Raw genomic sequence first — 13,797 nt, 5'->3', positions numbered from 1 at the left:
TTAATTGAGATGGCACTTGGCAAGGGACTATCACATTGAGCAATAAGACAATGAGGAGTCAATGCACCCAAGGGGCAAGGCTTGGCAAGATAACTTGTGGGAGTTAATGCAGATGGCACCTGTATTTTGCACTGGATGTCACCCAAGGGTCAAGGCTTGGCAAGACAATAGGGAGTTAATGCAGGTGGCACCTGGCAAGGGACTATCGCATTGAGTAATAAGACAATGGGGAGTCAATGCACCCAAGGGGCAAGGCTTGGCAAGACAAGGTGGGAGTCAAATTATGCAGATGGCACCTGGCAAGGGACTGTCATGACATTGAGCAATAAGACAATGGGGAGTCAAATTATGCAGATGGCACGAATTGAGGCTCTTTAAGAGCAACAATTTAAATTGTAAACATATGTTCAATCTATATCATTTTGGATATAAAGACTCTAGCTGAGAGCAACGTCTCTCAATGTAATCATATAATAATAGCTATAATTGCTATTATACCTCTTTGGTTCAATACAAAACTTGGGTCTTATGGCATCATGTCTTTTTTCTATTTATTAAAAGTTTTAAAAATTTTGTGCATATTGCGAGTGACAATGTTATTTTCATGAAATATTTAAGTCTCCTTTCATGGATTTATAAATTTATCACGTCAAGGAAAAACGTCAAGGAAAAATATTAAAAATAATTAAATTAACAAATAACTTAGATATAGCTAGAATTTCTAATATAGGATTATTTCAAATTCTTGCATGTTGGTGCAAAAGTATAGATTCAAAAAACAATATTTTTATGTGAATATGATAGTGCCACAAAGTGAACTTTTGATTTGGGAAGAATATTTTCAGAAAGTAAAATTTTGATTTGGGAAGGATATTTTCACAAAGTAAAGTTTTCATTTGGGAAGGATTTTTGGGCTTCGTCCAAAAACAACACAAAAAGTCCAAAATTAATGAAATAGGTGTTCAAGAGAGCACACCATACTATCCTTCCTTATATGAGAATGAAGATGGTAACATCCCAACTGATGTTGTACTTAAGCATAGGGAGAAGGAAAGGATCGGTGGAGGCCATAATCACAGCAAGCCGACGGTCTGTGCCAAAGAGAAGAGTGATACATTGTTGAAAGAAGATCTTGTAGCTCAACATGACATGAACTGATATATATCAAGGAGTTTGAAGGGGCTGATTGAGTCGGATGGATAGGTTCCGGGGAAACATTGCACCTCCTTCATAAATACCTTTATAATTAGCTCAAAACACTTTGCAAACTGTCATTAGACACAAAGGCCTATAACTTTCAGTAGAGACATGATATCAAATATTCAACTATTTTCTAAAAACCCCATAATATCGCATATACAAATAACTCTCATCCCATACCAAGGTATTTATCATTCATACACATGGTATTTACAATGATCTATTCCACTCATCCTCTCAATCCCATACAATATATTAGAAAATAGAAATAAGTGAGAGCTGCTAGACTATCACTTGATACTCAAACTCTTATCAAACATAGAAGAAAATAATACCAATGCCAAATAAAAAATATCAATTTTTAGCGTCACAGTGTAGATTAGGCCTATGTAGTGAATGAGTACTAAGGTTTGCCTAGTATCTTTTGAGAGGTCTTTAGCTTGTGAAATGTCCCCTTTGGGCAAAGTCGAGCAGTCAATGATAATTGTCCAAAAATACAAGCTACTAACTTAGTACTAAGGATCTCTAGGGGTCATGCAATCTCGTGTAGGGTCAAACACCATCTTCAAGGGCTGCAGCTTTACGTCCAGATCGTACCATTGCTTTAGCCGATGAGACGGCATGAACCTTGATGGCTTTTCGTTGTCTTTATATGGCTTTTCGTTGACATAAAGACGGGCGGAGGGAATGAGATGATCAGGCTTGGCTCCTGCCCCACATATGAAAGAGCGGGGAATTGCTCTGATAGATTGCGGCGTGGAGGATAAGGCGAAGCCGAACCGACGCCCCTTCAGATTTGGCAGATGACGATGAGCTTCGAAGTAACGGATGTACGACGAACAGATTGGGTCGTGAACGTTAAGGTAGAGGTCGGGAAGCCATGGCATGATCGCTTGGAAGCTATCACAGTCGTGGTTTCTCGTCTGCTTGTCTTGCAGGACGTGGGCGAGAGTGTTGACAACCAGATTGTGGACGACGTGCGCTGCGGTTGTAATCTCGTCCGAAATGTGCATTGTTGCGGTGGGGATAGAGGGGTGTGGAGGATTGAAGAGATGGGCTTCAAGAAAGCACCCCTCTTCAGCAAGCTTCCCGCCCACCAGCAAGCCGAGTGCTGCTCCTTGGGAGTGCCCCGCCAACCATACAGACTGCGGGCCATGGTGAGCCACTTGCTGCCTCACGATGTCTAGAGCCAGATCAAATCGTTTGTGGGAGCGAAGATCATGAAGTAAGATGTGGATGTCAGCGTCGAGATCGACCTTTAGAGACCGGGTACCCCGGAAGGCAACAACAATCTGTGGAGCCCCCAGACTGCCGAGGTTGTGGTTTAAAAGCGAATGGAACACAGCTCCGAAGACGGTACTGCTGCCATTATTCTCCTCAAGGGTTTGCAGCAAGTCGTAGTGGAAAGTTTCCCACCAAAGGGAAGTGGAAGAGGTGCCGGAGGGGGGGCTGGAAGCGCGTTTCCTTAAGCCAATTTTCTCCATATGGGTGACGGATTTGACAAGGGCAGCCATGATGGTTCGTCTATGGTGAGGGTCCTCCCTGCAGGAGAAGCTTAGTGAGCTACAAAGAAGCAATGGGATCGAGAGAACGAACACACAGAGATCAACAAGACACTCTCGCACATACACACACAGAGACCTTCCCTGAAGCTCAGCTGCACGCTACAATGGCCCTCTTTCTTCCCCGGCTTCTCCTTCCAACAGCAGACTACCGTGGATAATCTCAACAGACTACGACGAAACAACATGATCAACAAAGAGGTGGGTTTCAGAGGAACCTACCATACAGCAAGAGAACCATAGTCGAAACGGCTCAGCCCTGAACGATCGAGGGCGTCGTCGTGCAGGGACGACTCCATAGCCAAAAATGGATGGATATGAGGATAGGATGGTCAATAAAGAACTATATTGGTGTTGAGCCTTTGACCTAGGCAACCTATACAAAAATGGATAAGGAGGGGTAGCCAAGGAGTTAGCGTCAGCAACTTGAATGTGCTGAGCAACTTGAATGTGCTGAAGGAGGGGTAGCCAAGGAGTTAGCGTCAGCAACTTGAATGTGCTGAAGGAGGGGTAGCCAAGGAGTTAGCGTCAACAACTTGAATGTGCTGAGCAACTTGAATGTGCTGAACACCAGAGAAAGAAGGAGGAGCCCTCCTCCCCACTTTCTATTTCTTTCCCTTCACCTCCTATTTTTCCTTTCCCTAGCCATTTCCATATTCTTTTCCACATTCGACCATTCATCATAAGGTAAATTTTTTCCTCCTTGGAGTCGAGACTCCTGTACAAATAAATTTTCAGCCCGTGTGGGTGTGTTAAATGGACTCACTGATGCCCATTCCACCTGATCAATTGATAGCAATCACTTATGCAACCATGGCCCGACGTGACTCATAAACCCCATAGCTCTGTGGGAGATTGGTCCTCCATCCTTGGGACTATCACATACATGCCAAGGGGATTCTCACTACACTCATATGTAGAGTCATCCACAGACAAAGTGTTGGTGCTATTGAACTGCAAGTACAACTTCCAAAAATGTCTAAGATGCTTTAAAAATACGAGTTTCCCTGATGGAAATTTGAAATCAGTAGCCAGACAACTTTCCTATGCCATCCACCCATCCAACAAACCTGTTGTTATTGTTGCAAAGCATTTATCTAGTTTATGCTCTACATTCGCAAGCTTTGCAGTGCTCCAAATAAACACATTTGCATATGTACTTGCTACTATAGCCAAGAACTGCTATGCGTCTTTTCATAGACAGTGCTTTACCAAACCGTCACTGATACACTCTACAGCATCTAAGCCAAAATCAAGGGGATGGTTGGCCCTTCTAGAGTTAAATGTGTTCATTAATACATTGTTAAGGTCAAGGATAAGGGTTGGCTTTCCCTGACAGTCTTATGAACATAGATGGCACCCTGTTAATCTTTATGACTTTTGTTACAATGTTTGGCATCTTGACTTTTTTTGGGTCTCTTGGTCCTATATAAGTGAACTATATTAGCAAATAAATGCATCCTCCCACATGCATGGTGTGTGTGGAAAAGTCTCCCATGTGGGCTAGGTGGTTACACACTCTCAATTTTGTGCGACAACCCTTGGCCTCATTTTTTCACATATATCAACACCCATATCCCAAGTCTAAGATACTCCCTTGGTCTCTTCATGGTCATGATCCCCCACCTCCTCATATGACTCACTCTTCCTATTTTTTAAAAACTTCATAATATCAAATAACTCTCACCCCATACCAAGGTATTTATCATTCATACACATGGTATTTACAATGATTCATTCCACTCATTCTCTCAATCCCTTACAATATCTTAGAAGATGAAAATAAAGTGATAGCCACTAGGCTACCGCCTCATCCTCACAATATTATCAAACCTGCATAAAAGCAATACAAATAGCAAATGAACATATCAAAGTCTTACGTCACAATACCATTAGGATGTTGTTTTCTTCCCTTGAAACAACGTGTAGGGACATCCTCAGTCCCACTTCAACCCAATACATTTATGACTTCTCCACATCTAATCTTTATTTCAGTAATAAATCCAAAGCATGTCACTACACTACATGGCATGTTCTTCTAATATCCCAATTATCATAATGTACAATAGACTCTTTGCATAGACTTTCATGTTCTTATACACTAGAAGAGCCAGGTCTCCTTCGACCAACCACCCACTCATAAATATACTCTAGCCTATGACTATCATGCTCCATGATTGTAGCAGGAGGGGCAGAGCCTCTTCTCATTCTAGTTTGGGTTTGCTCAATTGATGGCCTTTGCATTTCAGGTGTTTGATGCCCATCTTCTTCTATCACTATGCCCGCTATGTCAACAAGGTTTTTTGTAGACACATTGCTTAAGATGGAGAAGGGAGAGGGGCAAGTGGAGGAGCGTGTGGAAGGGACGGCATTGAGAGCCGCAAGGGGAGGGACTCCCTTGGTCTCTTCATGGTCATGATCCCCCACCTCCTCATATGACTCACTCTTCCTATTTTTTAAAAACTTCATAATATCAAATAACTCTCACCCCATACCAAGGTATTTATCATTCATACACATGGTATTTACAATGATTCATTCCACTCATTCTCTCAATCCCTTACAATATCTTAGAAGGTGAAAATAAAGTGATAGCCACTAGGCTACTGCCTCATCCTCACAATATTATCAAACCTGCATAAAAGCAATACAAATAGCAAATGAAAATATCAAAGTCTTGCGTCACAATACCATTAGGATGTTGTCTTCTTCCCTTGAAACAACATGCACGGACATCCTCAGTCCCACTTCAACCCAATACATTTATGACTTCTCCACATCTAATCTTTATTTCAATAATAAATCCAAAGCATGTCACTACACTACATGGCATGTTCTTCTAATATCCCAATTATCATCATGTACAATAGACTCTTTGCATAGACTTTCATGTTCTTATACACTAGAAGAGCCAGGTCTCCTTCGACCAACCACCCACTCATAAATATACTCTAGCCTATGACTATCATGCTCCATGATTGTAGCAAGAGGGGCAGAGCCTCTTCTCATTCTAATTTGGGTTTGCTCAATTGATGGCCTTTGCATTTCAGGTGTTTGATGCCCATCTTCTTCTATCGCTATGGGCTATGTCAACAAGATTTTTTGTAGACACATTGCTTAAGATGGAGAAGGGAGAGGGGCAAGTGGAGGAGCGTGTGGAAGGGATGGCATCAGGGATGTTTTTATCGAAGCTATGCTTATATATTAATATAAAATCTTGGCGAAAGTTTTCAAGATAAAATTTTTAGTTTCACAATATTAATAGAATGTAGTACTTGTTTATATATTTTCTTTTGAATTTTCAAGGAAAAAAAGCAAATCCTAGCGAAAGTTTAAATTTTTTTGCATAAAAGTTTCAAATCATGGCGAATGTTTCAAACATTTATTTTTATTAGGACATACAAACTTTCGATGCCAATATAAAAGTTTAGCTTCTTAACGAAAGTAACTTGAAAAAATCATCCATGGACGGCATTGAGAGCCGCAAGGGGAGGGACTCCCTTGGTCTCTTCATGGTCATGATCCCCCACCTCCTCATATGACTCACTCTTCCTATTTTTTAAAAACTTCATAATATCAAATAACTCTCACCCCATACCAAGGTATTTATCATTCATACATATGGTATTTACAATGATTCATTCCAGTCATTCTCTCAATCCCTTACAATATCATAGAAGATGAAAATAAAGTGATAGCCACTAGGCTACCGCCTCATCCTCACAATATTATCAAACCTGCATAAAAGCAATATAAATAGCAAATGAAAATATCAAAGTCTTGCGTCACAATACCATTAGGATGTTGTCTTCTTCCCTTGAAACAACGTGCAGGGACATCCTCAATCCCACTTCAACCCAATACATTTATGACTTCTCCACATCTAATCTTTATTTCAGTAATAAATCCAAAGCATATCACTACACTACATGGCATGTTCTTCTTATATCCCAATTAATATCATCATGTACAATAGACTCACTTGAAATGTACATTGAGAGCTGCAAGGGGAGGGAAAGAGGTGATGGGAAAGGAAGGTGGAGAGGAGAAAGGGGAAGGGACAACTAAGAAGTTGAGGGCACCATGTGGAGAAGGGAGGCATAGACAGTGCAAAGAGGAGGATGGGGGAGAGGGGGGCAAGGCTCACATAGTGTGGAAAGGGAGAGAGGCAAGCGAGGGGCTAGGGAGGACTGGCTAGCACTAGGCAAGTGGAAGGGGTAGGTAGAAGGAAAAGATTTTGTGAGAGTTACAGCAGGGGAGAGCAAGAGCTAAGGAGAAGGGGGGGGGAAGAGACGTAGAGGGGCACTAAGATATGTAAGGGGGAAAAGAAGGGGCAAGAAAAAGGAGAGCAAGGTAGACAACTTGTGGAGTCAGCAACAATGATTTTTACAAGAGAGAATGTGGATTAAAGATCCAATTCCTTGAATCATTCCTCTTATGCCTACTGGTCAATACAATTTGACCCTAATATTCTGAAGCATATAGCCACTTTATCCACATCTAAGGAAAAGGCATGGGCACATAAGTGGATGAAGAATCAAGAAGATGGGGCTGAAGTAATCACCTCATTCATGAGAGCCCAAATCCCACCATAGGTGATGCATATGTTGAGAAGCTTGTGAATGAGCATAAATTGAGAATAACAAAGTGCAGTCATCCATGGCTTTCAATTCAATATGAACATCACTTCAGAATTTGGAAAGCTTGTAGCATAAAGGGGCATTTTAGATGAGGAATTTTTATTGTGATCATCTCATTGAGATGCAGATTGAAATTCTTTATTGACATGAGCTCATCTTGATCTTCCTCAACCTCTTGATATGACTCTTCTTTCTCTATATTTTCTATGTCGTCCTCTTTCTCTTGTACTTGAAGTTTATGAGCAGAGGAACGTTGCCTTTTTTTCAAAGTAGCCTTTGTAATTGTGTCCTCTTTATCTTTTACCTGTACTTTCTGAACGGAGGAACGTTGTCTCTTTGTGAAAGTAGCCTTTGGAACTGTGGCCCTTGCAGTATTAATCTTTTCTATTTTGCATCTTTATTTTCCTTTGATAGGTTGCACCAACGTGGCCATGGCTCTTGTCCTTCCTCTTCCTCTATCTTTTGTATTTCTTTAGGCCACAATGGTTGTGTTGCTTCTTCATTTTTCAGTTCGAACGCAACATCTGCTTTTGTTTCTATCTCAAAGAGTTTGTGTGCAGACCCTTGATGTGGGCCTCCTTGTCTAGGTTGCTTCTGAGCCAAACTAGGAGCTCTCTCATCCTGCTTATGTCCTCTTTGTTTTTGAACCAAACTAGCATCCATCTGATCCTGCTTGTGCCCTCCTTGCTCTTGACTGAATTCATGGTCTATCTTGAGTGATGATGTCTTAAAGTACTCAACCATAATCTTTTGTGCATTTGGAAATGTACTCCATTCATCCATGAGAGCCTGTAATGGAGTTTGTAGTTCTATAAAGTTTGATGGTGGAGGAGGTGGCATTGCAAACCTGTTTAGACCTCTTGATAAGATAAAATGATAGCCCCCAATATTAGGTTGTGAACACTTCACAAAAATATCCAAGTATGGGCTCTTTGGTTCCATAGTAATTCCCACAACCATGCTAGAAGTTATATCTTTCTTAGAGAAGCTTGCATTCCATGGCTCCTCATTTTTCTCCATATCTTTCCTCGACATCATAAGATGTATCTTTGTTTTTCTTTGAATAAGAAACCAAACTTTTCTTCCCATGTGCATGTGAGTCGACTTCCCTTGAAAGTTCTCAAGGGCATACTCTTTCCCATTAAAACGTAAGGTGGTGCTAGAGAAAAAAGCTTTAATCTCTTGAGAGTGCTCCATAATAATTGAAAACCCTACATGAAAAATAATTCACAAGATGTTAGATACAATGCTTCAATAAAATAACCAATAAGGATTTAAAGTACAAATTGAAAGACAATATATTTTGCCTATCATACTGTAATGTGCCCAAGCTGAAAGACAATGCATTTTGCCCATCATACTATAATGTGCCCAAGCTAAAAGACAATGCATTTTGCCCATCATACTGTGATGTGCCCAAGCTGAAAGACAATGCATTTTGCCCATCATAATGTAATGTGCCCAAGCTGTAATGTGTCCACCACTGATACAATTATGTGTGTGCCCATTTAACAAAATCTTTGAATGGATGATCAAAAATAGCCTCAAAGGCTTTACAAGGCTCAATATATATACATAAATTAAAAAATAATAGCCAATAAGGCTTTACAATGAGATGAGAAAAAATAAAACTATGATGTGTCCATGATTAACAATTACATTGTGTCCACTGAAACTCTGCCCACTGAAACTCTAACTCTGATGTGTCATCTGTCATCTTAAACTTTGCTCATAGGGTTGTGTTATGAGTGTGAAACCACATGTGAACGTAGGACTGACGCCGATTAGGTTCACTAGTCGGGAATTTTTTAGCATGGCTTTGATTGGTTGTTTTGGAGTTCTCTCCTCTATGGATCAACTAATCTATGCTAATCTAAGCTACACCAACCATCGAATCGAAGAAAATGCAAGAAATAATTTCTTTTTCATATTCATTTTAATAGGTTACCTGCAAGACAAGAGTTATAAACAAATTTAGATTCTTTTCATATATAATTAAAGTATATTTAATTTAACAAGACATTTTAAACTAAATTAAATATACTTTAAATATACATTTAATCTAAAATTAATTAAAAATGAAAGATTAAATGAAGATTACAAACTACTAAAATAGAGATTATGTAAACACATAATTTATAAACTAAGGTAAATTAAAATGGTGAAATAATAGACATTTAAAAAAATCCTTTATTTTTTCCCTTTTATATATATATATATATATAGTAAAACATTTTAAACTAAGTTAAATATACATTTAATCTAAATTGAATTAAAAATTTAAAATATAAATACATTATCTAAGATAAACTTAAAATCAAAAATACAAAAAATCTATATATTAAATTTATTAATTTTGATTTAAATTAAATATATATACAAACTAATGAAATAAAATTTATGTAAGCACATAAATTATAAACTAAGATAAAATAGTTAAAAATAAATTGGTGAAATGGTAGACATAAAAAAAAATCCTTCATTTTTTTGTCTTATATATATATATATATATATATATATATATGCATCTATATATATATATATATATCTATATGTATGCATATATATATACATATATATGCATATATATATATATACATATATATATACATCCCAATTTCTTCTCACCTCTTTCTCTCCCTCCATCCCGCTCCCGAAGGTCCGTCAATCAAAATTTATGTTGTCATTCAAATGTCCGTCGCCCACCACAATGTTGATTTCCCGTCATCCCCTGCCACAGCATCAAATTTTCATCATCACCCGCCACATCACTCACATCGCCCGTTACATTCAAAATTATACGTTCAAAACTTTATGTTAAAAAATTATACATTCAAAATTTTCGTCGTTCGCCACATCGCTAACCATCACCATGACCAATGCCCTCACCATCGCCAGCCATCACCATCACTGTTGCCGTCGCTCCCCATTGCCCCCATTGCCCCCATTGCCCTTGCCCACCATTGATTGCCCTCCAGTGCCATCGTTATCGCTCGTGCCTTCCGGGAAAGGGGAGGTTATCCCCTCTTGTTATTCCCTGGCGGCCGTGGCCGCTAGGGAATTAGGGAAAGGGATCCCTCCTCTCATGGTGGTCAAGGATAAATCTATGGCTAGGATCTCATGCTAGCAAAGGTGCCAAGGGTCAAGGTTTACAAAAATGGGATAGACCCCCCCAAATGGTTCTCTCTCTTGCATGTACAAGAATTAATGATAGGCCTTTGTGTGGACCTAGTTTCTCATGTCTACAAGAGGTACCATGGGAGCAAACACACATCACATGGCCTACATCATATGGTGACCAGAGGTGATTTACAAAGACTATATGGACTAAAGCAAAACCATAACATTCTTTTTGGAGTACTAATCCAGGCAGAGAACCTCAAAATTGACTACATGACCAAGTGATGATCAAAGTTCAAAATATTGGACTCTAGAAAGCCCAATCTGCATCTACCATAAAATTTAATTCTTCATTTGCTGATGGAGTTCTTCCTTTAGCCATATTTGCTTTGTTGTTGATGTAGCCCTTCTTCACAAGATATGCTTCTTTCCTTGGAGTTGTAGTAGGAGTCATTTATCTCCTCTTCCAAAAGAGAAGCTTCAATATCCACTCAGTTGGATGTAAAAGTGTTGCTATACTCTTCATCTAGAAGACTTTTGAGTAAAACTTGTGCACCAAATACCTTTCCAAGTTGCACCCAAACTTCATGTGAAGTCTCACAACCATCTATGTGATGAATGTATGAGTCACTAAGTCCCAATGCTAACAGCTAGTCCTCAACAGCTTGAATCTATGCTTTCCCCAGACGTCACACCAAGTGAGAAAGACGAGTTCTTAGAAATGTTCAAAGATTTCCCTGACCTCTTTACCACCACCTTCGCCATGTGACTGCCATAGAGCACAAGATAGAGCTGAAGCCTGATGCAAAGCCTATGGCTCAGAAGTATCGGAGATTAGGGTCCCTACAGACCGATGCTTTGCGCTCAGAGTTGTAGAAACTTGTAGAAGCTGGGTTTATTGTTCCGGTTCACAATACTGAATGGGTTTCACCAGTGGTAGTCACCCCAAAGAAAAACAACAAGTGGTGGGTCTGCATCGACTATAAGAAACTCAATGCGACCACCAAGAGGGACCATCATCCTCTTCCCTTTCAAGACCTCATTCTTGAGAAGGCAAGTGGTCATGAGATGTATACTTTCTGTGATGGTTACTCCGGGTTTTATCAAATCAGAATTGCTGAGGAAGATGTGCTTAAAACCACATTTGCCACACCCTGGGGGACGTTTGCATTCAAAGTAATGCCATTTGGCCTCACCAATGCTCCTTCTACCTTTCAAAGATTTATGCAGATGGTGTTTGCTCCATATTTGGGGGTTTTCTTGGAGGTGTTTTTAGATGATTTCTGTATATTCTCGACACATAAGGAGCACGTCATCAAGGTTAGGTTGGCCTTCCAAAGGGTCAATGATGTGAATGCAAGCCTCAACCCTGATAAATGCACCATTGCAGCCACTCAAGGGAGGTTACTGGGACATATTGTCTCATCCGAGGGCATCAAGCCTCTGACCCCAAGAAGGTAGAAGCTATCCTTAAGCTCTCCTCGCCAACAACCAAACGTCAAGTACGCTCATTTGTCAATCTAGCAAGATACTATCGCCGCTTCATTGATCAATATGTTGCATTGACGCGACCCATGACTATGCTATTAAAAGATGGAGTTGATTTCTCTTGGGATGAGGATTGTGATAATGGGTTTGTACAAATCAAGAGTGCTCTGGCTTCAGAACCCATTCTACGCAATCCTGATTGGTCAAAGACTTTCTATATCAATCCTGGGTTTGGTGAGCATACTCTGGCAGGTATTCTTCTCCAGCAAGGGGAGGATCAGTTCATTTATCCCGTTCGATTTGCTTCTCGACAATTGCTCAAAACTGAACAACGCTACTCTAAGGCTGACAAGCATGCTTTGTCTTTGGTATTTTGCATTGAGAAATTTAAGCATTATGTTGCTAGAAAGTCCTTCATTATAATCTGTAGCAATGGTCTTGCAAAGCAGGTTCTTCAATCACCAAATCCCATGGGCCGGTTGGCCAAATGGTTGGCAATTTTACAAGAATATGATTTTTCTTTCAAAATTGTAAAAGGGGGTTGTTCCAACTTGAAGAATGGTTTGATTGATTTAGAGGAGTGCCTCAATGTAACCCTTGTAGCGGCCATAGAAGTTGGGGATCCATGGTAGGGTGGAATCTACAGGTTTCTGACCGCTTTCTCCTTTCCTCCAGAAAGTACTAGCTATGAGAGAAAGAAAATCCATAGAGATAGTAGGCACTACACTCTCTTTGATGGGGTGTTATACTGTCAAGGCCTAGATGGGGTACTAAGATGGGCCATTGATGCAAATGAAGTACCTAAGGTATTGAAGCATTATCATGATGGATTTTGTGGAGGCCACTATGCCGGTGACTATACAACTAAGAAGATTTTACATGCTGGGTACTATTGGCTGACCTTGTTCAAGGATGTCACTATGTATTGCAAAACTTGTGAACCATGCCAATTCTTTGGTAGGAAGGATTTGCGTCTTGGGCAACATCACCCAATGATGTCCATCCATCCATTTCAAAAGTGAGGAATAGATTTTGTTGGGCCCCTACCCATGACTGCTCGCAAAAAGAAGTATCTTTTGGTAGCCACTCAGTATGTCACTAAGTGGGCTGAAGCGATCGCCCTCCCCACTGTAAATGGTAAGGCAGTTTCAAATTTCATATTTGAAGGTATCTACACAAGGTTTGGGACACCCATGGAAATAGTATCTGACCATGGGAGTCCATTCTTAAATGAAGCAGTGGAGTTGCTCATGGATCGCATGGGTATTGATCATCACACTTCTAGCATCTATCATTCAGCGTCCATGGGACAAACGGAGCGGACCAATGGCCTCCTTTGTAAAACCATGGGGAAAATGGCCACAGGGAACACGAGCGAATGGGATCAAAAGGTCACCGAAGCCGTGTGGGCTTACAACATCTACAAGTCACACTCCTTTTGAGTTGGTGTATGGTACTGTTATGGATAAAATTGTCTAAGGAAAAAGGCATTAATATGTATGTGTGTTTGTATATGTGGCAATAGTATAGTAAAATATGGTGTGCATAGGGCCCAAGGTTGAGGTGGCAGGGCATGACCATGTGCCACCCTTCCATGTAAGAGGACCCATAAGGTGTGTTGTACATAATCCATGATAGTAATATTATAAAATGTAAGGTGACATGGCTCCTCCATGTGCCACCCCTCCACCTAGGTTGCATTTAGTAAGATATGGCTCAAAGTCCATGGGAGAAGTAATATAAAATAGGTGGAGATGGATATTATATTGAGTTATTCCCTCCATATG

General features: G+C 40.2%; 1 protein-coding gene across 1 annotated transcript; it reads right to left on the bottom strand.

Moving 5' to 3' along the window:
• Positions 1–1,715: 1,715 nt before the first annotated feature.
• Positions 1,716–3,061, bottom strand: LOC147882517 (GDSL esterase/lipase At4g10955-like). Its single transcript, XM_087400431.1, has 2 exons — positions 2,985–3,061; positions 1,716–2,763 (listed from the first exon to the last, which is right to left on the bottom strand). The coding sequence occupies exons 1-2, from the start codon at positions 3,059–3,061 to the stop codon at positions 1,716–1,718; spliced, it is 1,125 nt and encodes a 374-aa protein (XP_087256557.1).
• Positions 3,062–13,797: the final 10,736 nt, after the last annotated feature.

This window comes from Dipteris shenzhenensis, chromosome 29 (assembly GCF_047967505.1).
Source record: "Dipteris shenzhenensis isolate YYH24624 ecotype China chromosome 29, Dip_SZ_1.0, whole genome shotgun sequence".
In the NCBI taxonomy this organism is placed as follows: domain Eukaryota; kingdom Viridiplantae; phylum Streptophyta; class Polypodiopsida; order Gleicheniales; family Dipteridaceae; genus Dipteris; species Dipteris shenzhenensis.
This window is presented reverse-complemented; position numbering and strand designations above follow the sequence as displayed.

Excerpts from the sequence above, each read along its gene's own strand:
- LOC147882517 (XM_087400431.1), bottom strand. The coding sequence starts at position 3,061 with ATGGAGTCGTCCCTGCACGACGACGCCCTCGATCGTTCAGGGCTGAGC. Across the intron at positions 2,764-2,984 it reads TATGGTTCTCTTGCTGTATG|CTCACTAAGCTTCTCCTGCA; the intron begins GTAGGTTCCTCT and ends GCTTCTTTGTAG.